Here is a 25658-nt window from a genome sequence, read left to right as displayed (position 1 = left end):
CTATAGGATCAGACAGGATAGGGTATATATAGTCTATTACTCGGAAGACACAGATCTGCACAGGAACTGTAGACCCTAGACAGATTTGTAATTATGACTGTTGTAAAAGTTCTTTTACTTTATATTCTAGTGCAGTGGAACAATAAAGGCTATGATACCCATTACTTCAACTGACACACATTGTGCATATATTTAGCCTTATACAGTGTGGGGGGCGGGGGGGGGGGGGGGGTAATTAGTCAGATACCAATTGTACAAATTCTCCCACTTGGCCTGTAATTGACATCATAGGTAGACCTCAACTATGAGAGACAACATGAGAAAACACATCCAGAAAATCACATTGTCTGATTTTTAAGGAATTTGCAAATTATGCTGGACAATAAGTATTTGGTCAATAACAAAAGTTCATCTCAATACTTTGTTATATATCCTTTATTGGCAATGACAGATGTCAAACGTTTTCTGTAAGTCCTCACAAGGTTGGCACACACACTGTTGCTGATATGTTGGCCCATTCCTCCATGCAGATCTCCTCAAGAGCAGTGATGTTTTGGGGCTGTCGCTGGGCAACACGGACTTTCAACTCCCTTCAAAGGTTTTCTATAGGGTTGAGATCTGGAGACTGGCTAGGCCACTCCAGGACCTTGAAATGCTTCTTACGAAGCCACTCCTTCGTTGCCCTGGCGGTGTGCTTGGGCTCATTGTCATGCTGAAAGACCCAGCCACGTTTCATCTTCAGTGCCCTTGCTGATGGAAGGAGATTTACACTCAATCTCATGATACATGGCCCCATTCATTCTTTCATGTATACGGATCAGTCATCCTGGTCCCTTTGCAGAGAAACAGCCCGAAAGCATAATGTTGCCACCCCCATGCTTCATAGTAGGTATGATGTTCTTTGGATGCAACTTAGCATTCTTTCTCCTCCAAACACGACGAGTTGTGTTTCTGCCAAACAGTTCTACTTTGGTTTCAGCTGACCATATGACATTCTCCAAATACTCTTCTGGATCATCCAAATGCTGTCTAGCAAACTTCAGTCGGCCCCGGACATGTACTGGCTTAAGCAGGGGGACACGTCTGGCACTGCAGGATCTGAGTCCCTGGCGGTGTAGTGTGTTACTGATGGTAGCCTTTGTTACGTTGGTCCTAGCTCTCTGCAGGTCATTCACTAGGTTCCGCTGTGTGGTTCTGGGATCTTTGCTCACCATTCTTGTGATCATTTTGACCCTACAGGTTGAGATCTTGCGTGGAGCCCCAGATCGAGGGAGATTATCAGTGGTCTTGTTTCTCTTCCATTTTCTAATTATTGCTCTCACAGTTTATTTCTTCACACCAAGTTGCTTGCTTATTGCAGATTCAGTCTTCCCAGTCTGGTGCAGGGCTACAATTTTGTTTCTGGTGTCCTTCGACAGCTCTTTGGTCTTCACCATAGTGGAGTTTGGAGTGTGACTGCTTGAGGTTGTGGACAGGTGTCTTTTATACTGATAACAGGTGCCACTACTACATGTAATGAGTGGAGGACAGAGGACCTCTTAAAGAAGGTACAGGTCTGTGAGACCCAGAAATCTTGCTTGTTTGTAGGTGACCAAATACTTATTTTTCACCATAATTTGCAAATAAATTCGTTAAAAAAAAAAAAATCAGACAATGATTTTCTGGATGTGTTTTCTCATGTTGTCTCTCATAGATGAGATGTCAGTTACAGGCCCCTCATCTTTTAAAGTGGGAGAACTTGTGCAATCGGTATCTGACTAAATACTTTTTTCCCCCACTGTAAGTAGAAGGAGCTAGTCTGTGCAAATCTGCTTCTGCTAAAAGGGATCCTGTGAATAAGACAGATGTGGAAACTCCACTAAACGAGGGTGAACTTTGAAGTATTCCTTAACACATTTTGGCCTTAAAGTTTCTCTGTAACATCTTCAGCAAAACCATGGTAGTTTTGCCACAAGTTTGCTAACGCTGCAAATAAACCAGGATAGGACCACAATGTAGGAATACACTTCAACAAGAGCATTACAAAAAAAAAATAATTCTAAACTTTACTGATGTTTTGAAAGCGATTGACTGGGATATTACAAAAAAAAGAATCAGCTTCCACCCCAATGATACAGCGTAACTCTTGTCCATGACCTATGTCTAGTATTGCAGCTCAATTGAATGAGCCTAAATTACCACACCAGGTATAGTTCCTGGACAGACGTGGCGCGGTCTCTGGGGAGAAAGACTGATTTTCTAATCCTGCATAATCCCTTTTAAAAGAAACAGTTCACAGAAAGGGAGACCTCTTAATACATCAAGAAATATAATTTGGGGAGATTCAGCAAATAAAGGTCACGGTGGAGTGCAATGTGTAGACATTAAAGGGTTCGGAGACAAAAATAGGGATGTGTAGAGAGGAATAGGATACAAGCAAGCAGAAATATCACTGCACAGCTGATGCTGGAATTCTCCATCTCTTTAGGGAATGGTTAGTATAATAGAGGGTGGTCCAAGTCAAAAGTTAAAAAACAGAAGATTTTTAACCTGGGCCATTGTTTCCTGAAAGATTTCCAAAGTGCTGTTTAAGGAACACTTCCTGATCGGGTGTCTGGGGGATATCACCATCTAGAACCAGGCAGGGGGTGTCCAGCTCCTCAACCTCTGCTTGCTCTTCTAGATCGGACGAGTTTCCATCTACACTTAAGGGCTCCGTACTTTCAGAATCTTCTTGGCACAAGAGGCAAAATAAAAGAGCACCATAAGTGAAACACATTTCAGTGTTAGATGGGAATATGAGATTTTGAAATGGAGGACTCCAGTGTTTGCATGCAATACTGGTGATTTAACAAAAAACACAGAAGATACAACAGGTTCAACTCTACACAGAGCAAGACTCCCATAGGGTGCTTACTGAAGATACATAAACATTTCCTATTCATCGCAGTGGTGAATTCCCTAGGTTTCAGGGCACACCTGACAGTATTTACTAGATCGTATAAAAACTATGTAAAACCATGTACTATTTTAACATTGCATACAACTTTTACAAATTTCATAAAAGGTTTTCTTTGTGGTTTTCGTAAAACTGTAGGGGTAGTACAATTGGTAATTTACAGTTAAAAAAAGCTACAGTATAATTGACCCTGAAACAACTTTTTGTTTGGCAGAGTGGATTGAATTGTTCACAAAATAGTTCATATAACATTTTTATGATACAGGTTTGATAAAAAAAGAACACAACCATTATACAGGGAGGAATTCTGAAACTTCATAATGGACGGCTACTGGTGGATCATGTCTCCACCGGATGTAAGGGTGGAGACATGGGTTGGGCAAGCACAGTTATAGGGTATGCCCAGATGATCGGCACATCTGCTGGCCACCTCTCCAGAGACAGAGGTGTTCCCATCCCCCTGAAACCCGTTCTGCTGTCAGTCTCCCCGCCCCCCTTCCCCACCGCTGCGCTCACACAGCTCCCTGTCTCTGCACAGACATGTCCACTCCCGTCGCCCTGATCAACCGGCCCCAAAATCAATCTTGCAGCTGTGGTCCAGTCCCGTCCACCGCTGGCACTGTGTATGCCGCCCATCCCCCTGAGAACCGCACAAGTCTCCTCCTTTGCCAGAATCCTCCCTGCTGCTGCGCTGACACGCGCCCGCCACTGGACTGCCATTTCCACTAGCGGGGACGCCAAGGAGTTACAGCCGCCGGAAGGCGAGTGGCGGAGCCTCTGGTGGAGATAGCCGGACTGCTTCAACAGTGTGCTGCCCTATATTGTGGGGAGCGCCAAAGCTGCAGCTTCCAGCTATATGCTGGTGTGCGGACCGCTGTCAGTATGCAGGTATCCCTACGGCACAGCTGGAGGAGCCAGCCAACCAGTGGCATGCTGCTCCAAAAATTTCAGCAGAAGAATGGCAGCATTCCAGGCGTATTGCGTTATAAATAATTTATTCCTCTAAAAAACTGCTACGTTTCGACCCGCTCGGGGTCTTTGTCAAGCATGCTGACCTGCTGCAACAAGACCAATGCCTCTGGTTTTGTTGCTGATGTGTAGTAAACTGTGTACTATACATGGTAGCCTATAGGTGAAAGACACCACTGTATAGAATCTATCACAAGTATCTGTTGGCGATTAGCTTTTCATAAATTTCATCAAAAGATACTATAATAGCCTATCCAGTGGCAATAGTCACCCACAGACCATTATGGCCCCCACTTAACAGATAAGTCATGCGCTGCTCATGACATCAATTATATGGATGCTATTATAACCTATGGGTGATGGATGACACTGCTCGGCATCTATCACAGCCTTTAACATGCACACCAGGAAAAATTCCAATTATATATGTTAACCCCTTAAGGACCAGACTGTTTTGTACTTTAAAGGACCACACACCTTTTATGGATTTTACCCATGTGGTGGTTTCTTTCAACTACCAAAATAGGGCTATTTTTTATATCTTTTGCACTGCCTTTCCACCCCTTTTTTTTAAGTTTTAATGGGAGTAAAAAGCCCCCCCAAAAAAGTTTAACATTTACAGTTATTTTTTTAATTCATATATTCATGCTAAAATAAAGTATGGGAACGGGTTCCTCATTTTGTTTTGGGTATACATTTTTATTTTGTTCTGTAATTTTTGTTTTACTTATTTATGTAATTATTTTTCATACAAGACCTCTGGGGGACATTCACATGTTTAATATTTTTTTCACCTCATGCTTTCCCACTGTAGCTGGGGCATCCATGGGAGCCCCAGTTACACAGGAAAACATCTCCTGTAGTGTTAATAGTCACTGGCAGAGCTGATCAGGATCTTCTAGGACCCTGTAGCTTTGCTGTAGCAGGGAATCCTGGCAGTCCGGGGACTGCCATCTCAAATAGTGGAAGACACATTTGAGCACTATGTACCAGGGAAAGGAGAAGGCAGAAGCGGTTAAAAACAGCTTCTCCTTCAGGTTCTCAGCTGTGGCTGTAATCAATCAGTCTGAACAAAGACTAATATGTATGCGGTCAACGCAATCTAATTCGACATGCCTAATCCTTGGTTCTTACCATAGAGAGAAGTGCTGGCAAAAGGTGTCTGGCAGTCACTTATTAAGCTCTCCCTATTTAAAAAGAGACGGTTGCCTACTTTTAGCCGATTAAACTAAGTTTATGGGCTAAAAATTGGTGACCCACTGAGTTGTTAACCATAGTGTGAACATTGGAAACCACCTCTGCAATGCATTGAGCGGCACTGCTAAGCAGTCCGGCCATCATAAAATTAGAACAGGTGGATTACTTAGCGCACCGCTCAATGCATTGAGTGTCGGTTTTCAGTGGTGAAACTGGGAGAACGACTGGGAAGGCACGTATAACACTTATATCCTCAGACTAAGCGGGTTACCTCTTTTCAGCTCATAAGCTTAGCTTATAGGGCTAAAGTGGGTGACAGATTCTCTTTAAGTAAAATTGCACCCTTGACCAAATCAAACGAGCAAGTGGGGGTGAATGAAGTGTGCACGGTAGACATCAGTATCTTGAGCCACAGCAATTCTTTGCAATGGTTTCCATAGCCAATTAGCTGATGACAAGGTTAGAGCTACATGGCAGCCTGTCCTCCTCATTTCGCAGTTTAAAAAGTGTTGAATTATTTTTTATTGGAGAAAGCCTGCAAATAGCGATGCTTACATGTGGCGGTGGTGTAAACTCCCTGGGTCACTCACTGTGTATTCAACAAGTTAGTCTTATGAGCACTTCATGATTCTGACCCTGAAGCCAGCACCGTCGTAAAATAAAGCTTCTTACCTTCATTGGGATGCTCTGGGCTAGACAAGCGGCTGCTGCTGTAATCCACAGAGCAGGCACTATCCGGGCTATGTTTCTCTTGCATTTGATGAGGGTAGCCTTCAATGGGTAAGCCTTTCACCTCAAACTCACTGAGAAATTATATAACAGTTGTTATAAGAGATTATTCATTAACTAGAAAAACATGAATAGCATGTGGGCTCGCTACACATAAATACCCTGACAATCAACACGGCAAGGTATACAGCCATTTCTGCCTATTCCCACTTGCACAATGTAGTTGTGATTTTTGAAGGCTCAGATGCTATAAAAATGACCAATCCATCCATTAAGACAACTTGATCAATATGTAAAAAAACAAAAGACAAAAACGGATTACTCTATTTATCCCCACATTAGTGACATGACATCTGTCTGCAAGTCATGACAGTTCTCTCTGGATCCATTTTCAGAGGGATACCAGAACATGGATTAATTGAGGTGACTTTAATGAGGTCTATCGGGGTTCCAGTACTTTTGACAATAAGAACAGTTCTACAGGGGAGAACACCCAGAATAAAACGAACGATCTACTGATACAGCTAGTAAGTCCTACATAGAAAGTAAATGATCAAGGCTCCGTTCAGTCTCCTGTCCCTACCTGCATGGATCTAGAGTTTGCTCTTCTCCAATCTCTGGGTAGATAACACACTCTTTGCCATCTGGTGTATCCAACTCCTGTTTAAAAACACCATCCTCACACGACATGAGCCGAATAACTGTTGGACGAGCATGGCCGCCTATGGAAATAAATGGATTCTGGAAAAAGAAATGAATTCAAATGTAAGATGAAGTAGATCATAGAATTTTTTTATTTTTTTTTAATAGTAAACAAACACATTCTTCCACCCCAAACTGAAAAACAAACAAAAAAAAACAGTAATTGCCCCAGAAGTTAAAATACATATCTATTTTTATATGCATTTTAAGCACAGCAGCTCTGCAAACCTTCATAGGTTCTAGCACTTTACAGAGAGTTATGCTGTGAAGGGATCACATACAAGGTATTCTAGAATGATCGTCACTACAGGAGCACAGTGGGACATGGAGTCTTGAAATATCACAAGGACCAACATAAGAAATTGGTGAGTGTAGAAACTGCAGGTGACGCTCCTGTTCCCCCCTTTTCCAGCACAACCATTTGTTGGAAGCTATGTTGCATGTGGCTCCATACATATAGCGTCTGACTTGAATGACATTTTAATACACTGATAAATCTGCCCCACTGTGCCTTAATTTGCAGTTACTAGAGCACCACTTAAAATGACCAACACTGAAAATGTAAATGTCATTTTTTATTGAGCATTCATCATAAATAACCACTTCATAGTAATGAAAAGAGGGAAGAGCGTAACATGTAAGTCACTGCATTTCTCTTACCAGGTTGGCTTGTGCATTTGATTCCATGAACTTTACTCCTTGTTCCTCCTGGTGTCCAAGGAGGTCATCACATGGGGAGAAAGATTCGAGCTGACGTAGGTCTAGCATTGACTTTACAGTGAGCTCAAGGTTTCCAGTGGGTTGTGACCAACGAACACGCTGTCTGGGTGTCTTGCCAAGAGAGTCCGAGCGCTGGGAGATGGACGCATCTTTAACCTTGGAGAAGAGGTTTAAAAAAAACTTGATGTGATAAGGCACATTTTAAATGTGCGCTTATCATCAGCTTTTTGGGCACTGTTAGCTGATCATTAACTTCAAGCCAACCTAAAAATCGTCATTCACTTTTATCAGTAGTTCTCCACGGGGAGTGCTGATAGCATTGTTTCTCCATGGAGAACAAAGGATCTGAACGCAGATAATAGCCCTGGGCTTCAGGGAAGGCTTCATTTGCACACTTAATTGGTATTTAAGTAGCTGAGTAGCTATTTAATACTTTATGCAAAATGATCGCTCAAAACTGTCACTCAAACTGTCGTTTGAGCGATCATCTGCTGGTGTAAATGGGCCTTTAAGCTTTCATAAAGGAGCGATGATATACATGTCAGTATTATTGCTCTCCCCACAGGGAATCCACCATAAATGATTGGAAAAGTAGAAGTGTGTTAAAGAAAATTTTCACCTAAAATGTAGAAATTGACATAGATTCAGAGTTAGAGATCTAGCCAATGTGTAGCAAATATGATGACCGTCTGATCCTGCTGTAACCAGAAAGATTCACCGATATATAGCCAGACTTACCCTTTCCATTTTCCAGAAAGAAGCACTTCTTCCAAAAGAATTGGCGAGAGCATTGTTCTTCTCAGAGCCTAAACACAAAATGTAAGGCACCAATTGTAGCAGACATTAGAAGAAGCCATCGAGACTATAATGCACTTCCTAATATAATCTACGGCGGACTGCTCTAATGACTACAGTCAGCTCATGTGGCACAGTGCTCACCCAAGCAGTTTTGTCTATTCGTTTTAATGATCGAGGGTCTCAGACCCCATTGATATCTCTATGATAAAGTTGGAGGTTTATTAAAACAAGTAGAGGCAATTCTTTACCAGTCATGTCTTCATCACTGCCTTCATCAACCCCATCTTTGTCACTATCAGATGACAGCACAGGAGCCGGGCACATCACAGCAATAGTCTCACGTCTACCACAAAAAGGAAAAAGATTCTTACGCCAGCCCCGCTGTAGTGTGTACAGAACTTACATGTGTCACATACTAGTGTATGACGGAACAGCTTGTGATATGCAACAGCCAAAAGGATACACAATGCTATTAACAGACCTATATTAAAACATTAAGTTAGTAGACTGAGTATTGCCTGCTTTATTGTGCACAACTAGAGATGAGCGAGCATACTCGCTAAGGACAATTACTCGATCGAGCATTGTCCTTAGCGAGTATCTCCCCGCTCGTAAGAAAAGGTTCGGCTGCCGGCGCGGGTGACAGGTGAGTTGCGGCCATGAGCAGGGGGGAGCGGGGGGGGGGGTGTGTGGAAGAGGCAGAGAGAGATCTCCCCTCCGTTCCTCCGCCGCCGCTCCCCGCCCGCCGCTGACAGCCGAATCTTTGCTCCCGAGCGGGCAGGTACTCACTAAGGGCAATGCTTGATCGAGCAGTTGCCCTTAACGAGTATGCTCGCTCATCTCTACTCACAACCAATCAACGCAAACATACAGAGGGGGTTACCTGCTATTTGCCATCTTGTGTGGTGTAGATTTCTCCCCCGCTTTTCCACGCTGTCTCATTTCAGCAAGTCTTTGGCGCATGTTGATTGTCATCTCCGAGCTGAGACGCCAGATGAAGATGCAGCTGCAGATAAAACAGGGTTTAGTTCAAGGTGTGTTCTTTTCCTGCGAAAATGCGCAAGAAAATAGTGCAACTGCGCAAACAAAATACGCGCTTGTAATAGAACTCAATGAGTTGTATATTCTCAAAATATTTGTGCGCAAATACAACTGTGTGACACAGGCCTTAGTTTACAGGTAATCCCAATCACTGTGACATATCAACTGTACAGAGCTCATTGCTGGGGGCAGTTATTGATTACTTGAGACAACATGACATTACAAGAGCAAGATGGAGACTAGTTGGGAAGCGCCAACACGGGAGCAGCAGGTGACTGATGAGTATTAATGTATTTGCTATTTCACACAATTGTCAGCTGTTTAAAGCGGTTTTCAACCCCATTAAATGTTTTTAATGTCCAACCTTCTGATGGTGACCACCCCACTTTCTCTCTTGCTACATTATGTGCTACACACTCACACTAGACACATGCAGCCTGTCCTAGGACAAGGTATGCAATGTTACATCTGATCTGTGGACATGCTTCATGTAAACAAAAAGAGACAATCCTTGAGTTAGGGCCCTTTTACACGCAATGATCATCATGCAAATAATTGTTAAATTATGCGAAAATGAATAACTGTTTAGCGTAAACATGGCTAACAACTGGACAATTACTCATTGTACATTGTCAATTTAATTCAGGCATAATAACATTGTTCATCCTTTGCTAGTCATTGCGTGTAGAAGGCAATGATTTGCAAAACATTCCTAAGCAATTCCTGACTCCCGACAGACCAATGATGGATTAAACGAGTTGAACGGGATTAAAAAAAAAAAAAAAAAAGTAGCAATTTTTATTTATTTTTTTAAACAGAGCAATCAATCATTGCTAGCAAATTGCTTGAAAGCAAATGACTCGTTGGCTCATTCCAATGTCCATTTACATGCGCAGATAGTTTACATTTGTCATTTTTTTTCATACAGGCATTCGTTGGTCTGTCAGGGGATTCTGGAAATGGTTTGCCAACAACTGAAAGATTGACTTTTACATGGAAAGGCTGGCAAACAACGGACAATAATTTAATATCTGCATAAAATGAACGATAAACAAATGAGTTATCAGTAGAGATGAGCGAACGTGTTCTTAACGAACACTTACGCACCCGGACACCGGCTTTGCCGAGGACTTCAGTGTCCGCGCGTAAAGCTTCGGGGGGCGCCGTGGGGCGGGGAGAGGCGCGGCGGCGCGGGCGGCAGCAGCGGGGAACAGGGGGGAGCCCTCTCTCTCTCCCTCTCCCCCCCACTCCCCGCCGCACCCCCCCCGCGCTGCCACGGCGACCCCCGAACTTTTTTCGCCCGAGCACGGAATTGCTCGCAAAGTTCGGTGTTCGGGCGAAAAGGGGCGGAGCCGAACACGTTCGCTCATCTCTAGTTATCAGTCATTCAGTTGTTCAGGTTTACACTGACTAATTATGGTTCATTTTCACAAGATTCAACTAGTTTTTGCACAATAATTTTGATGTGTAAAACGGTGCGAAAAAAAAAATGTAAACTGATCTGCGGGTATAAATGCCGACGTGGCGAGTTGCTTCCTAGTGCCACAGCGTTTTTAAGGAAAAATGTAATCCGACGCATTAAAATAATGTCCCCACCTGTCTCCGGACACCGATATTAGATGCTTGCAGTCGTTGGTGAATTTCATGCCCGTCACAATCTCTGAAAGAAGAAATATACAGCGGGTATTGTTGGTATACTTGTCACGTGTTGTGTGCTTCATTGGTTGGCAGGTGAAGGATTATACCTGAGTGTCCAAACATGGTGGCCACGCACTCTCCAGTGTAGAAATCAAAAATAGACAAGTTTTTGTCTGAGCAGCTTGTTGCAACATAGAGGCCGGATGGATCAGTTTGTACCTAGAGAAACAGACAACAGTTAAAGGGGTTGTCCCGAGGCAGCAAGTGGGTCTGTACACTTCTGCATGGCCATAATAATGCACTTTGTAATGTACATTGTGCATTAATTATGAGCCATGCAGAAGTTATAAAAAGTTTTATACTTACCTGTTCCGTTGCTGGCGTCCTCGTCTCCATGGTGCCGACTAATTTTCGCCCTCCGATGGCCAAATTAGCCGCGCTTGCGCAGTCCGGGTCTTCTGCAGTCTTCTATGGGGCTCCGTGTAGCTCCGTGTAGCTCCGCCCCGTCACGTGCCGATTCCAGCCAATCAGGAGGCTGGAATCGGCAGTGGACCGCACAGAAGAGCTGCGGTCCACGGAGGAAGAGGCCATCTTCAGCGGTGAGTAGAGAAGTCACCGGAGCGCGGGGATTCAGGTAAGCGCTCCGGTGAGCTTTCTTTACCTCCCTGCATCGGGGTTGTCTCGCGCCGAACGGGGGGGGGGTTGAAAAAAAAAAAAACCCGTTTCGGCGCGGGACAACCCCTTTAACTATGGAAAAATTATAAATATATGTATATAAACATAAAATATACTAAAAATAAAAAATAAAAAGTATCATAGGAGAGAAGAAACACAAAAAGCTCATGTCTGCGTTTTACACAGCTGAAAACTTTAGGCCTCATGCCTACAGCAGTCGGGTTTTGACTGCGAAATCTCACAGTGAAATCAGACCCTGCGCCCCGGCAGTGACACCTGCATACTTGTCTTCTCTTCTCTCCCTGCTCTGTGAAGTCGGCTGGCGCGTCGCCATGCATGCACAGTGCAGAAAGTCGCTCCAGTGATGTCACGGATCCACCACGACTCGCAGCGGGACGGATGGCTTCCATTGACTGCAATGAAAGCCATCTGTGCGAGCCTCGCACTAGAATAGGAGATGCTGCAATTTACCCCTGCGATTGGGGGGGGGGGGGGGGGGGAATTAAAAAAAAAATAAAAATAATCGCAGTTGATTTCCGCTCGTGGGTTTGGCAAAGCGGTTTCCTTGCATGTTTTATGGGGACTATCTACCACAGGATCCGAAGATTTCCACATGGCCTTAACCCTAGTTCTGATGTTTATATACCAATGTTTTTATACAGTTTTATTGTTTTTCATATGCTTCGTTTCCTCATTATTAGTTAGTAGGAGCGGTCACACTTTTGTTACATCATATCCTGTTACCTTTAAATTACTTGCTTCTTGTACAGGCTATTTGAGGCCGGGCTCACCTGAACAAAACTGAATTGAATTGTGGATTCAACGATCGCTGTCCACACGGATGATACACGGTAAAATACAGACATTGAAAAACACACATTTTCAAATTTTCCTTCACATTCGCGGGTACGAATTGCGTATACCACGAGAGAAAGAAAAATTGCAGCATGCACTATTTTAACCTGAATTTTGCGTGGACGGCATCCATAGAGGTCTATGGATGCAAGCGATATGTTATTAACATTGCGTATGAGCGTGCGGAAGCACTCAACTAGATAGGACAATAGATTGAAAGGCTGAAGGGGAAAGATCTTTCTTCCACATGGACGACACGCTGTGCATACATGTACATCCACATGGATAACCGCTCGCACCCACTCGCTATTATTTTCCACGAAAGATCGCAGGTCTACATCTGGAATCCAACCAGTTTGTGAGAGTCCGGCCTAAGGTCTAGTTTTTTGGCGAAATGCGAAGATTCCCATTCGCACGGATATATTCGAAGATTCATTTGTTTACACACACACACACACACACACACACACACACACACACACACACACACAAATTCTCCCTTCTTCACCACACAAAAACCCTAGCATAACAAGCTTCTATTAATAATGAGCAACAAGACATTCCATTTAACAATAGGTGCTGCTTTGATTCACAATGAGTACAATCCATGCATACGAATGCAAAAACAACCAAAATCCTGGGAACTAATTATGGGGACGTTTGTCATATTTGTGATTAAATTGGCACGTTTAAAATGGACCCTTTGGAACAAAGCTGTCAAGTTATAAGAATACAATTTACAAGGGAAGAGAGAACAATAAGATTGATCTGTTTAATAAAAATAAACTATCCACATTTGGAAGCCATAGAAAGTTGAAGTCCATTAGAGCGTAGTATATACGAGACATGTGCTTTGTACACACTCCATGTAAGCCAGCAGCCAACTACTGCTCCAAACATTCCCAGCAGATCCCAGTTCTGTTTGCTGACCGGGCAGTAATGTCAGCAGTAAATACTGATTTGCATTTACTGAGCACAGAGCCAAAAAGATCCATGACTGACCTAGAAAATCAACTTAACTCTTTCATGCTTAGTCAGCAAGCATATGGCTGGAGGAATTCTACAGCTTAATTTGTGCAGAAACCCGGTAAATCAGGATTTTTATGACGATCGGACAGGAGTGTAGAAGGTCACGTTTGCAAGGCTCAAAAATTAACACTTAAGAAAGGCTCATTTACATTACTCAAATGAAACGTTGTAAAGACATTAAGTATATCTGACAGGTCTCACTAGAGAAAGGAAGAATTTGCAGAACACTGTAGTTCAATTACCCCATGATGCTCTTATGTAATAACCTGGCTCGCTCATTTTGTAGGGTAATTGAGCCAACAAATAGCACACTGCACTTACTTTAATGAGAGTCCCATCTTCACTCTGTGATCCCTTGTACAGCTTTTTCTGCTTTCCACTGCTGATATTAAATATCCTAAAACAGCAAAAATTGCTAATGAGTAAATAAATCATACTAGACAGCATACAGATGTAGGAAAGCAGTGTCAGGTGCTGCATTGCTAAATCCGGCCAATGAGAACGGTGCAAGTTCTTTGGGATGACCATGTTGATTTCCCATAGATTTTGACTTCAAGCACCGCTCTCCACCCCGTGGCTCTCCTGTCTGCCAAATAATTAATGAGCATCTTTACTTTGAACCCACATTGTGGAGTTCCTCCTCGTCTCCTGGAACCGTATGAATTTACTACTGCGTGTTACTGCTAGCCTTGTTGATATGAGCGAAAGCACATGACAAGCGGACACTGATGCAGTACGTATTTTACAGTCTCACAGCTATTGAAGTGTGAGATTGGAAAGCTAATGTTCTTCATGCTGCTTCTCCGTTAATGAGAGCGCAGACTCTCCTATTATGTGTGTGCAGTGTATGGGAGATAAAGCAGCTAGGCTATGCCCACCAGCTCAGGGAAACCGGCAAATTAGAGAGAGATCTTTCTTATGTACGCACATAGCCTATTCTGAAAAAACACCTAAAATTACAAGTATGCTTCAAAAGGCTATGTAAAGTTTTGTGTATGAAAAATTAATGCACGCATTTACCAAGTCCCTGCATAACAAATGATGCTCTTATGTGTCCTTTATGTGTCTTATGTATTTAGTAAGCCTCAGAATTGGTTTAAAGACTCTCCCACATTCAAGTTTCTGGCTTGGGAGCGATTCAAGCATTGATCAGTACTTCGGCTGTGTAGCATAACTGTGTCCACTCAATACTACACAGCTAACCATCTTATTATCTGAAAAGCTGCTGGCCTTGTTCTGTCTCACTGCTGATAAGAGCAGAAAATACACCAGGTCAGAATTACAGCCCTTTGTAATAGTAGCTTTCTCGGCTCTCCTCCACCATCCCTGAGAAGGGTCATACAGTCCTCTGTAATCGCAGCTCTCCGCGCTAGGGGTTGTCAGTCATACAGCCCTCTAATAGCTCAGTGGAGGAGCTGAGAAACAACCCTTCCATTTACTCTCCCTGACCGAATTTACTAAGATTTTAGTCTCCTAGTCTGTTGCGCCTTGGAAAACAATATAAGCAAAGAACGTAAAATTAAAACGAAAACCATTTACAAAAAAAAGTCTTAAGTTTCCAATTGCCTTTAAGGACTGTTTTTAACTTGAATATTGCCTGCCTTATAGAGTATACTTCCAGTTGTCACACCTTTGACAGGCTTGAAACTGTTCTAGGCATAGACAGTATAAGGCATAGATATACTTAAACCTGGGTAGGTAAAAGGTATCTTAAGCCAATAACCTACACACACGACTGCCTGCTTACTTTTGCAGAATACCCCATACATCCCCTATATGGTTGTACTTTTCTCTTTTAAGAATGTCTAGTTTATTTTTCTCCCTAGTTCCCAATTAACTACCCAGGATGAAATTAATCTGCTTAGATTTGTAGGATGTTCCCAGACTATTGCTGGTCTTTACTGTATTTTCCATTTACCGCTCATTCAGCGGAATCTCTAGGGATTATATTTTGCTTATGGCTGGAAATAGCTATTATTTGTATTCTTTATTCCGTTTGCTTTTTAATTAAAAAAAATAGTTTTAAGGAAAACTAAAACTCCTAATAGATCTAGTTAAACCTGTAACACGTCACACACTTATGTCTGTGCCTTGTCATAAGTATGTATAAGTGTGTATAAATATTCGTGCCTCTTCAGATATATTACATTTTCAGCCTGACGAAGAGCCCAAGAGGTTCGCAAGCTCGCTATTACATCATGTATTTTTGCTAGCCAGTAAAAGGTATCATATCTACAAGATTACGTGGTTTCTCTTGCTGGGAACAATCACAAACTACCATACACATAAAACGCATATGCCGATATGGGGATATTGAGCATTAGCTGCTCAAAAATAATTTTTTGATTGGATATAAAAGGCCGGATCTGAGGCATTGATTTTAGCGATTACTGGTAATAACAGTTTGCCTGGTACTGCAGCTTTCCACAGCTTTGTCCCTTTCTAGTGAATGGGACAGAGTAGTAACAACAGCTATCAACCTTTATCCTAGGAGTAGATTTCATATAGGTAATCCCATTCAGTGACTACGTAATCCACAGTTTTCAAAATGCTGGAAAACAATGCAAAAATTAAAAAAAAGATGCTTATTGGTACCTGATATTTCGATCCTGACATCCAATGGCTGCATACTTCAAGCTGGGATCCACATCCATGTCATACAAGGTAGTTTTGCGTACTATATGGTGTGTGCGGGTGAAATGGACAGACCCATCCCCAGTCTGAAAGCAAAACCATACAATATTCATAACTATATAGGAATGCCTCTGTTTTTGTTGTAAGCTATGTATCATGATATGCTAGCTCCGTTGCTACATTCTAACCATTCTACACACTGCTTCATGGCACCTGCAGGTAGTAGTTATGCCTTGGTTATATATTACCGTCTATAGTATTTCCTATTCCTTTACAACATGTCCCACTTCATATCCACCATATTCAATGACACAAAGAACCCTCCAACATGCTGGTAAGTTACTGCACAGGCAACAATGTGTGTACTTGTTGCCCAAGGATAGGGGAGATGAGGACATGCATCAACTGGGTGACATCCATCAGAGATATATATTATATATACATTTTTTTTTTGCATTTTAGGTGTCTTTGCTTCCCCTAATGATGTATTCAAGTTACACACTCCAAAACCAACTCACATGAGAATGTAGGAAAGAACATTTAAAAGGGGTTGTCTAGTACTTGTACTATTGATGACCTATCCAAAAAAAACCTGATTAATTGGCAGGGGTCAATCTTTCGGTATTCCCGCTGATCAGCCCGACTGTCGGATCCACTATCAGTGCAGACAGCAGAAGAAGCAGATAGCGCTATCTATATTGTAGAGGCCCAGGTGGGTACTGCACGCACAGCTCTCATTGGATTCATACAGTATTTCCATGTGTACCTGTTCAGCAGTGCGGAAGTAAATGCTTTTATCTGCTCCACAACTGATCATTCGCGTCTTGCCATCATTAGCTGCAGAATTAACAGATACAGGTTAGTGGCTCTTCAGATGTCACACACTTATACGATTGGCTTTAGTTCTAAAAAGAATTATAGCATCGTGTATCACTGGGTATAACTAATCCAAAATGTATTTTTAGGGCTAATGCAGGGTAATTCCACAGGTAGTGACCCAGACGAGTGGCCTGTGCAGCCACTATGGTTCTGTAATACAGGCTCATAGGTACGCCATGTGCTGCTGTTTCAGCACAAATGAAAAACTATTATTTGGTACTACTTGGACAGTAACGTAAAAGATAGATTTGTCCAACAGAATCTGACAGTCATTAGGATTGTATTTGAGAACTCACCAGCAAATTTTACAGCAGTGATTGATGAAGAGTGATCATCCAAGGTTTGTTGAAGGCTATAGTCTTTTGACGCATCTAGAACATGGATCAATCTGTCACGGCTAGCAGAGGCCAACAGGTTCATTCCTTACGGAGGAGGAAAAAAGAAAAAAGTATTGACGTAATGAAATTAAACAGTTATAAAATGTACGATACACAAATGCTTTTATAAATACAATATCTATATACTCAAAAAGGTGTAGTAGAACAAAAAATTACCAGTTTCGGGCTTTGAATATTCTAAACAAAGGATTTCAGAATCATGGGCTTCTACTTTCAAAAGCTCCGCCAGAGACTGTAGCTCATGGACCCTGTAATAAAGAATATAAGCTAAGGCCTGCTAATAGTCCCTTTTAGTCTGCCAGATATACCAGTAGACCAATACCTGAGTGTGCCAGTTCGGTCTCCTGAGGCCAAGTGTTGCCCGTTAGGACTCACACACACTGATCGAATCCCGACCTTGGCATCTAATGTCTGAACATCTAGTTTATCCACCAATCCAGTGCAGTTACAGTCTGTGTCCAGCAAAGCTTGTGCGTTGCCAACCAGGATAATTTTCATCAAGTCCTGTTAAGATCAAGGAACATTGGAAGGTTTTATATCTGTACCTTACAATAGAGAAATACCAAAGTCAACTGCGGTTGACTAATAGTATACGTACATTACTGAGGATGTTGCGATGTAAAGCAGTGCCATGGATGTTCGAGGTCTCCATGTTCCATAGTCTGATGGTGCTGTCAGAAGAGCAGGTTATGAAGGAATTTGGCGGTAGGCACGCCTGGTTGCTGTCTTTCATTTCGGGGTAAACCTAGATAGAAAGGCTAAATCTGAATAAAAGAAGTGCATGCTGCCTTCTAGATTATGCAACTGCTTAAACAGCAATTCTGTACTACGGTGCTGTTAGTGTCACTCATATCAGAAGCAGCAACATTCTCATACTACTGAAAGGAAGCCCATTCACTGCAAAAGGCTGCCTAGATGTTAAAGCAGCACTGATTTCAGGGCAATGTACATGTAGAAAAGGGTTTTTACCCCTTTAGGACCAGAGATTTTTTTTCCCCGCTTGTTTATCGCCACCTTCCAAGATCTATAACACTTTTTTTTATTTTTTTACATTGAAATAGCTGTATGAAGGCTTGTTTATTGAAAGACAAGTTGTATTTTCTAATGGTACCATCAGGTGGGGTTATTTTATTTTGGGGGTGGGGTAAGCTTTTACAGGGTTTATAGTGCAGTAAAAATGACATATGAACTTTGTTCAATGGGTCAGTATGATTATGGTGAAAAATAATTTATAGGGCCTTAATGTACTTTAAATAGTACATACTTTTCACAAAAATTGCTTTCCACTGCCAAGTGCTGAAACCCATTTTTTTAAAGTTTTCATGGACTGGGCTGTATGTGAAGTCATTTTTCTTTGTAGGGTTAAGCTGTGGTTCTTATTAGTACCATTCTGGGAAACATACCACTTCTTGATCACTTTGTTAAAATTTTTTGCAAGCCTGGATAGCAAGACCCCCCCTCCCCCTCACCACCACCATTACTCCCCCAATTTGGGTATTCTGTATTTTTTTTTATCTTTTAAGGCCTTCACTGTGCAGGATACATATTGAGATATTTTAATAGCTCGGATTTTAACATGCATGGCGATAACCAAATGTGGGTTTTTTAGTGGTTTAGCTTTATTATGGTAAAACATGAGCGTATGTGTATTTACGTGTGCATTTACGCTATGGTTTTGCAGAATGGGCGTTGCGCCTGCATGCATTGGAGTATTGTACTGTATTTTTCAGACGCGGAAGTCGTGCGCAAAAACATGCACTGATGTTTTCAACCACCGAAATGACTAATTAGTTTAACCCCTTCCAATCCAATTTGTATCCTGGTTTTCCTAGGGAGCTTACTCTTTCTGTCGTTCTACAACAGCGCTATCTGCTGGCTAAAGCCAGTACTGCATGAGGTGACACGTTGGATAGGCTCCGACAGACAGCAGAGGGGCTGGCAATATACAGTAAGAGAACCCCGACGGGCGTCTTCCAACATCAGAGCTGTACAGCCTTAAATCATAATGACTTCACACGTCAGACAGTGGATTGGAAAGGGTTAATGAGTGTTTTCCCTGCACCCATTGGGTCTAGCTGTTCACACCAGGTAAGTCTGCTTCTTTTCTATTACTCTGCTTACGAAAACGTCTTATTGTCTTTGGGGCGCTGTCCTGATCACTAATCTTCTATTTTAGCCTAAATCCCTCTCCTTCCCTTTTATTAGCCAGGGCAGAGAGCAAGGATCAACTCTAGCTCTTGATAAACTAGTGCAACCACTGAAAGCAGGGATCAGTGCATGTAATCAATCACCATTTGTAGTCACAGCAGTCATGATCCGCTGGAAATTAGACCCAAGGCTCCCCACCCAAAAAAATCTAATTAAAAAAACCAAAAACACTAAAAAAAAAAAAGTGTAGATTAAGATGAACATACACATAAATATACTAAAGTGACTCTAGAGATCAGATCACTGCAAATCTACCATAATCTGCTTTACTTTAAAAGTAGGTCATTCCTTCAACTTAAATACACTCAGGGCACTCACAAAACATCTTCTTGTTTGACCACAATAGTGTATTGATAGTATCAGTAAATCAACATTTTTCTTTCCATAGGCCTGCTCATACCTCAGCGCTCCATACACAGGAAGAGTGGTACAGAGCAGAGTAGACTTTTCCCACTTTCTTCAGATCTTTAATGTCCCATACATAAAGACTGTGGTCATTGTACACGCAAGACAGCCATTGGTTGGTGGAGTCAAAAGTCATGCCAACAGTGTCCGGGTACTTGGCATCTGCAGCATTGGAGAACAGGCGGCTGGTAGGAGCAGAGGTACAATAAATTATTAAGTAAGGTAGTAAGAGTGTGAGCAGTTAAGTCATAAAGAAGTGTAGTTAGTCTCTTCCTGTAACCTAAAGCATACACATAGCAGCGCACAGAGGCGGTAGGAAGATACAGCGAGTCCCCACAGCTCTGCGCTACAGAGAGCAAGCCTGGTGCCATATGCCACACAGTGCTGTATTATGCTATCTTCTCCCATAGCAGCATCACTTCCAGGACAGAAGAGCTCCCTAGTGGGGTGTCTTAAGGGCTTGTCACAATTCTTTATCCAGTGCATACAAAAAGCAGCGCTTCCAATAAATTAAGGTGCACCATGTGAAGGTGCATGCAAGCCACGGCTGCCACAAATACAGTAACAGAAACACAAGCCTCAGCACTCACACATTTAAGGGGGTTGTTCTATTAAGGCAGTTGGAGCTATTCGAGAAACGCTGTCTGGTAACCAAACAAAGCACTACTTACCCCTCTTCTGCCATAGAAATCCAGTGAGCTTGCCAGCCATCCTTCTGGCTACTGTTGTAGAAGTAGTCAGTGGAAGTCACCTGACTGCTGCAGCAAATCAGAGGCTACAGTGTCACTGTTCTGAACGCCCGGCATCACTGCGCCCATAATTGAGCATGCCAGGAGAATAGGCCGCAACACTGCAGTGGTCAGTTGACTTTCGCTGATATTATCTTCTACAACAAATCACCAGAAGAAGGGCTGTGTGTTATTTTAAGGCAATTGGAACCTTTTGATAGCCGAATAAAATTGCAAAACTTTTTATACTAAACACAGAGAGGCAAGGTTCTTAGCCTACATGTTTTGATCAAAATATTAGCCAAGAACCTTGCATTTTTAGGTGATTAGCATAAACAGTTGTGCAATTTTAGGACTCACTCACACAAGTGTATAGGGACTGCATATAACCTGAGTAATACACAGTACATAAAGCAAATAAGCATGTAACATGCAGGGGAAAAAAACCCGCATACGTGAGTGACCCAATAGAAATCAATGGGCTTTGAGTACCCATATTACACGGGCCACATATGCCCATATGAGTGAGCCCTTATTCAGATATTAAATGCTGAGGCATGTGTTTCTGTTACTAGATTTGTTGCAGCCATGGCTTACATGCACCTTCACATTTAATTTGTTGGAAGTGCTGACTTGTTTTCTGCAGGCATTGCATTGGTAGAGTGGCTGCCTTCAATTTTGTCTTGCACTCCATTTACCCATCTGTCCCGGGTGTCTTATATAGCCAGATATCCAGATTTCCCTGAGCCCATTGGAGGCAGTCTGCAGCACTATGTGTCCCTGTAAAAATATGGGAACCTAATGGAGAAGAATTAAAATGAAAACTTTCCTGTGTTTTTTTTTTGGGGGGGGGGGGGGGGGGGGTTGAAACCCCATTGAAAACCAAAGTAAAGCAAAATCGGGAAATTTAATTTTGTTTTAATTTTGCTTTTCTGCTACATAAATGGGACAGAGAAACAGAATTTTGGCTGAAGCCCTAACCCAGGTGTGAATGGGCACTTTACCATCTCATTGCCCTGTAGGTATGGCCCACCTGCTGCACACAGAATCCACGCAATCACTATTGGTGGTGCTCTTATGAGAAATCAATGAACTCCACTAGTAGTGGACAATCCACAGCTCTAACCTCACATAGCCACCACACAGTCAGCCATCTGATATCACTCAATATAAGGGCTAGGATTTAACACCCCAGCGGGCCGATGTTATGGCTCTTTATCACACAACACGAGACAGATGTGAAGATTTCAGTGGGCTTGAAGGGTTTCTCTGTTCTGCTTTCAAACATGTGAAAATGGGGACAGAAAGAGACATCGCTCTACAAATAATAGTTTTTACTATCTGTGCAAGCTGATTAAAGACAAGGATGGAACTATCAAGAGGTCAACTTAAAAAAAAAAAAAAAAAAAAAAACGCTTCAAGTCTGGAGAAGGAAAACAGTGGATCTTTTCAAAGCCAAAGTACGCAGCTGTGGGCTGGAGGGTCAGGAGAGACGAAACCCACATGCAGAGACTGGATCAAAGGGATGACTGTTCTTCCTGAGAAATCCACTGTACAAAATACCAGGCTGAATTCCATCCACTCCATTTGGGGTTTGCTACGCACTGGATGCATTAATATTCTACATAAAGGCATAATGAATGCTGGTATGAAAGAATAGAGATTACCATCACTACTCCTGGGGCAGTGCACACAGCTAACTGTTGTGGTCTTAGTGGACGACAACTAAATGCTGTACGACTCTACAATACAAGGGCTCATACTATGTGGGGAGGATTGTTCATTTTTCCTCAAGTCATCATTCATGTTTCTATGACTTGAGGAAAAATGAACAATTGCTATGACTCTGCAAGACTAGAAGAAGGAAAAAAAAGTTTTTCAAGTTTTAAAACACTGATGGCTTAAAGCGTACTCGACTTTTCAGATAACCTTTTAGAACAAGATGCCATGTTTGCATACATGAGGAATAGCAGTCTTTCTGGCTATTTTAGAACGTGCATCCTGTATCCCCCACTTCCTTTCATGCAGGATGTACATCGGATTCTCTATCCTCCCAAGACTGATCGGAGGAGCTGCTGTGCTCTATAGACTACACAGAGAACTACAGACAGACATCGGATCTCTGGCTGTTGTGCACACACATACAATTTCATCATGGATGAGTATACATGTATATAAACAGCAGCTGACCTCTCAGCATTAGCTCCAGCATTCACATCTGTGCGTTTCTCCCTTCCCCTTCTCTCTACATACAGTTCAATGAACATGACAACTCATCCCCCTGTTCTAGCATTCCCTCTCAATCATGTGAGAGCAGTAGACAGCAAGCCAGAGGGACGGGATACCGCACTTTAGAGTGATTCAGCTCAAAAATGTAATTTTATGTAAATAGAGTAACCATCAGTTTTGCTAATTACCACAACAGCCATCCTATAACTACAAAGTTAGTGTTAATTTAAGTTTAGGATTGGCCAGAAACACTCAATTGGTGGGGTAGGATCCTTGGGACCCCTACCATTTCACAAGTCTGTCTCTGGTACTGCTGCTCAGACTGATTTACATAAATGGGACCAAGTAGCAGTACAAGATAAAAAGGCTCCACAAATATGGCCCCTTCATTCCACCGATCAGCTGGGTCGCACATAAGGATAGGCCATCCACCCAGGAAAATTCCTCCAAAATAAAATGAAGGTAAAAATTACAAGATAAAAGTGTGTAAATATATAAAATCATCAGGCCGACTTGCGAATTGGGTGGAGGATGGGCCATTTTTCAAGAGAACTTTGCAATATGGTCTTACCTAGCCTCAGTGACTGTGGCAATGTCCACTCCAAGGCGATGTGGCTTTGGCATCGTACTCAGAAAGTGCAAATTGTTTGGGTTAAAGATGCGAACTGTCCCATCAGCACAACCGCAGAAAATATAGTCCTGGTTGACAATAATGCAGCTTGCCATGGTGGTCTGGAATGAAAAAACAGTGTCCCCAACAGTGAAGACGTGACTGGAATATACCTCACATGAATGCATGCACTGTAGTGAGGGAAAAGTGAATTTCTGTCCAACTTAACACAAATCCAAGGTTTTGGAATTAATATACCTGCTAGAATCCAGAATCTCAGGCATAAACACAAAGCTGAAAAACATCTTAGCTGCCTGCAGCCACCACTAGGGGGAGTTTTGGCGATGGCTCATAAACTTCCCCAAATGTCAGCTGCAGGAAGACACTGAGTGAAAACCCAAACGAAGGTGTGACTAGACCCAGTTTCTTCTGTTCGGTTTTTTGAGCAGAAAGAGAATTAAAAGGTCTTTATTTTTCCCCTCATTGATTTCAATGGATTTTCAAAAAACAAATGTTATCCGTATGCTTTTATACTGCTCAATTTAAAAAACAAAAAAAAAAAAAAACGCAGTCTGCAGCGCTACTTGTTCCACTAAAAAAATAAATGAAAGAAACAGAAGCAAACCGACAGCAATTTTGAAAAACCAATGAAATCCATGACGATAAAAAGGAAACCTTTAATTTTGTTTTTCTGCTCCAAAAGTGGAACTGATGGAATTGTGAGTGAAAGCCCTAATGTGGGTGTGAATGGGACCTTTGGATGTAACACTGCTGGGGATGTGGAGCTTTGAAGGCTATAGAATTTTTTTTTTTTTTTTTTTTTTTAAAGAAACTTAATAGCTGTACTTTCAGCTAATTTTTGACATGTCATAGACACATGTCAAAAGTATTGACCAAGGGGGGTCCCACTGCAGAGACCCCCGCTGGTTGCTAGAATGAGGGGGCTGCAGCGCTCACCTGAGTGCTGTGCCCCTCACTACAGTCGCTCGGTTTCAGCTGCTTAAGGCCTCCTGTCCACGGGCGATATGCAACTGCCTTACCCGCGGCAATAATCCAGCCACAGGTAACTTAGAGAACGCTTTCCATAGACTTAATTATGGAAAGCGCAGCCCCACGTCCACGAGCAGAGAGCCATAGTGATTCTCTGCTCTTGGGATTCAAATCAAGTCATGCTGCGATTTGCCGCGATTCTCCGCAGTGAGCCTATCAGATAGGCTCACTGCAGAGACCTGTCATTTCTCCCCCTTGCTCCCCCGTGGCAGAATATTGCTAGCAATATTCCGCCTCGCCCGTGGACAAGCAGCTGAACGATGGCCTCTTAGGGGTGAAAAGTGCTCTCTATACACCTCTATTCTGCCAGACGTAGCCAGAAACCAGCGAAGACAGATAAGGGGGCACAGCGCTCAGGTGAACGCTGCAGCCCTCTCATTGTAGTGATCAGCGGAGGTCTTAGCAGCAGGACCCCACTGAACTATACTTTTGACATGTCTACAAGACATATCAAATATTACCTGAAAGTGTAGTCACTCTTTAGGAACAAAAAGCAGTATCGGATTAAGAAATGGACATTCAACTCATAAGGTTACAAAACGTTACATGATGTGCAGAGCTAAATCTTTCCCATGTGACGCACACCATTGAAGCAGTTTTCTTGACAATTCAGACTAAAATTGGTAAAAAATAAAGGAAAAAAAGGCAAAAAAATAAACTAACCCCCCCCCACACGCACACACACAAAACAGGTTTACATTTTGGAGCGACCACCTACAGATTACCAAGGCTTTGAAATACTTACCCTGAGCTCAACCCATTTGTCCAGAAGTCTTCGGTCGTTGAACTCACACAGAAGTCCGGAGGATGTGATGCAGAAGGTACTGCTCGCTTTCTTTCCTTTACCACATGCAACGTCCGTGAAGAAATTATTCCTGAGCTCACCCAATAGCCCTGAGCGCCCCAACAGAGGAATTGTAGAATTGACCTGAAATGGAAGGGGCACATTATAAGAGGCCATTTCAAAGAAACTATTTAAAAATGTATTACATGAAGTCTAGCTAAAATGTATTCAATAAGTGTACTTACTGTTAAAGTAACACTTGGATTTTGGGACAGAATTTGGTCCTGGGACTAAAAGGGCAGGAGTAATTACCTGCCGTTCTTTTCTGCTTATGTCGTCCTATTTCACAGATTTCAGATCCCATTTTCAGCAGTTCAAGATGACCGATGCAATCACCACACTAGCTAAGCCCCACAGTGCGTTGGTAGTGTTACACAGACCA

At 42.5% G+C, this 25658-nt stretch overlaps 1 protein-coding gene across 5 annotated transcripts in view; it reads right to left on the bottom strand.

Annotated features, from left to right (window-relative positions):
- MAPKBP1 (mitogen-activated protein kinase binding protein 1) overlaps nt 1-25658 on the bottom strand; it is a 182634-nt gene that overhangs the window by 12442 nt on the left and 144534 nt on the right. For 4 of the 5 annotated variants that reach the window (XM_066608311.1, XM_066608310.1, XM_066608313.1 and 1 more), the window contains 19 exons: nt 25178-25360; nt 23344-23504; nt 19811-20000; nt 17801-17947; nt 17525-17706; nt 17359-17450; nt 17101-17226; nt 16692-16762; nt 15887-16011; nt 13613-13688; nt 10840-10951; nt 10691-10754; nt 8937-9059; nt 8302-8396; nt 7994-8061; nt 7196-7411; nt 6417-6574; nt 5777-5907; nt 2530-2712 (listed from right to left, as the gene is read on the bottom strand). In XM_066608311.1, coding sequence (XP_066464408.1) covers nt 2530-2712; nt 5777-5907; nt 6417-6574; nt 7196-7411; nt 7994-8061; nt 8302-8396; nt 8937-9059; nt 10691-10754; nt 10840-10951; nt 13613-13688; nt 15887-16011; nt 16692-16762; nt 17101-17226; nt 17359-17450; nt 17525-17706; nt 17801-17947; nt 19811-20000; nt 23344-23504; nt 25178-25360 — 2503 coding nt within the window. The remainder of the gene's footprint in view (nt 1-2529; nt 2713-5776; nt 5908-6416; nt 6575-7195; nt 7412-7993; nt 8062-8301; nt 8397-8936; nt 9060-10690; nt 10755-10839; nt 10952-13612; nt 13689-15886; nt 16012-16691; nt 16763-17100; nt 17227-17358; nt 17451-17524; nt 17707-17800; nt 17948-19810; nt 20001-23343; nt 23505-25177; nt 25361-25658) is intronic. The other variant, XM_066608312.1, reaches the window with a different exon arrangement.

This window comes from Eleutherodactylus coqui, chromosome 6 (genome assembly GCF_035609145.1).
Source record: "Eleutherodactylus coqui strain aEleCoq1 chromosome 6, aEleCoq1.hap1, whole genome shotgun sequence".
NCBI classification, from domain to species: domain Eukaryota; kingdom Metazoa; phylum Chordata; class Amphibia; order Anura; family Eleutherodactylidae; genus Eleutherodactylus; species Eleutherodactylus coqui.
Note: the sequence above shows the minus strand (reverse complement) of the source record. Positions and strands in the feature narration are given on the sequence as shown.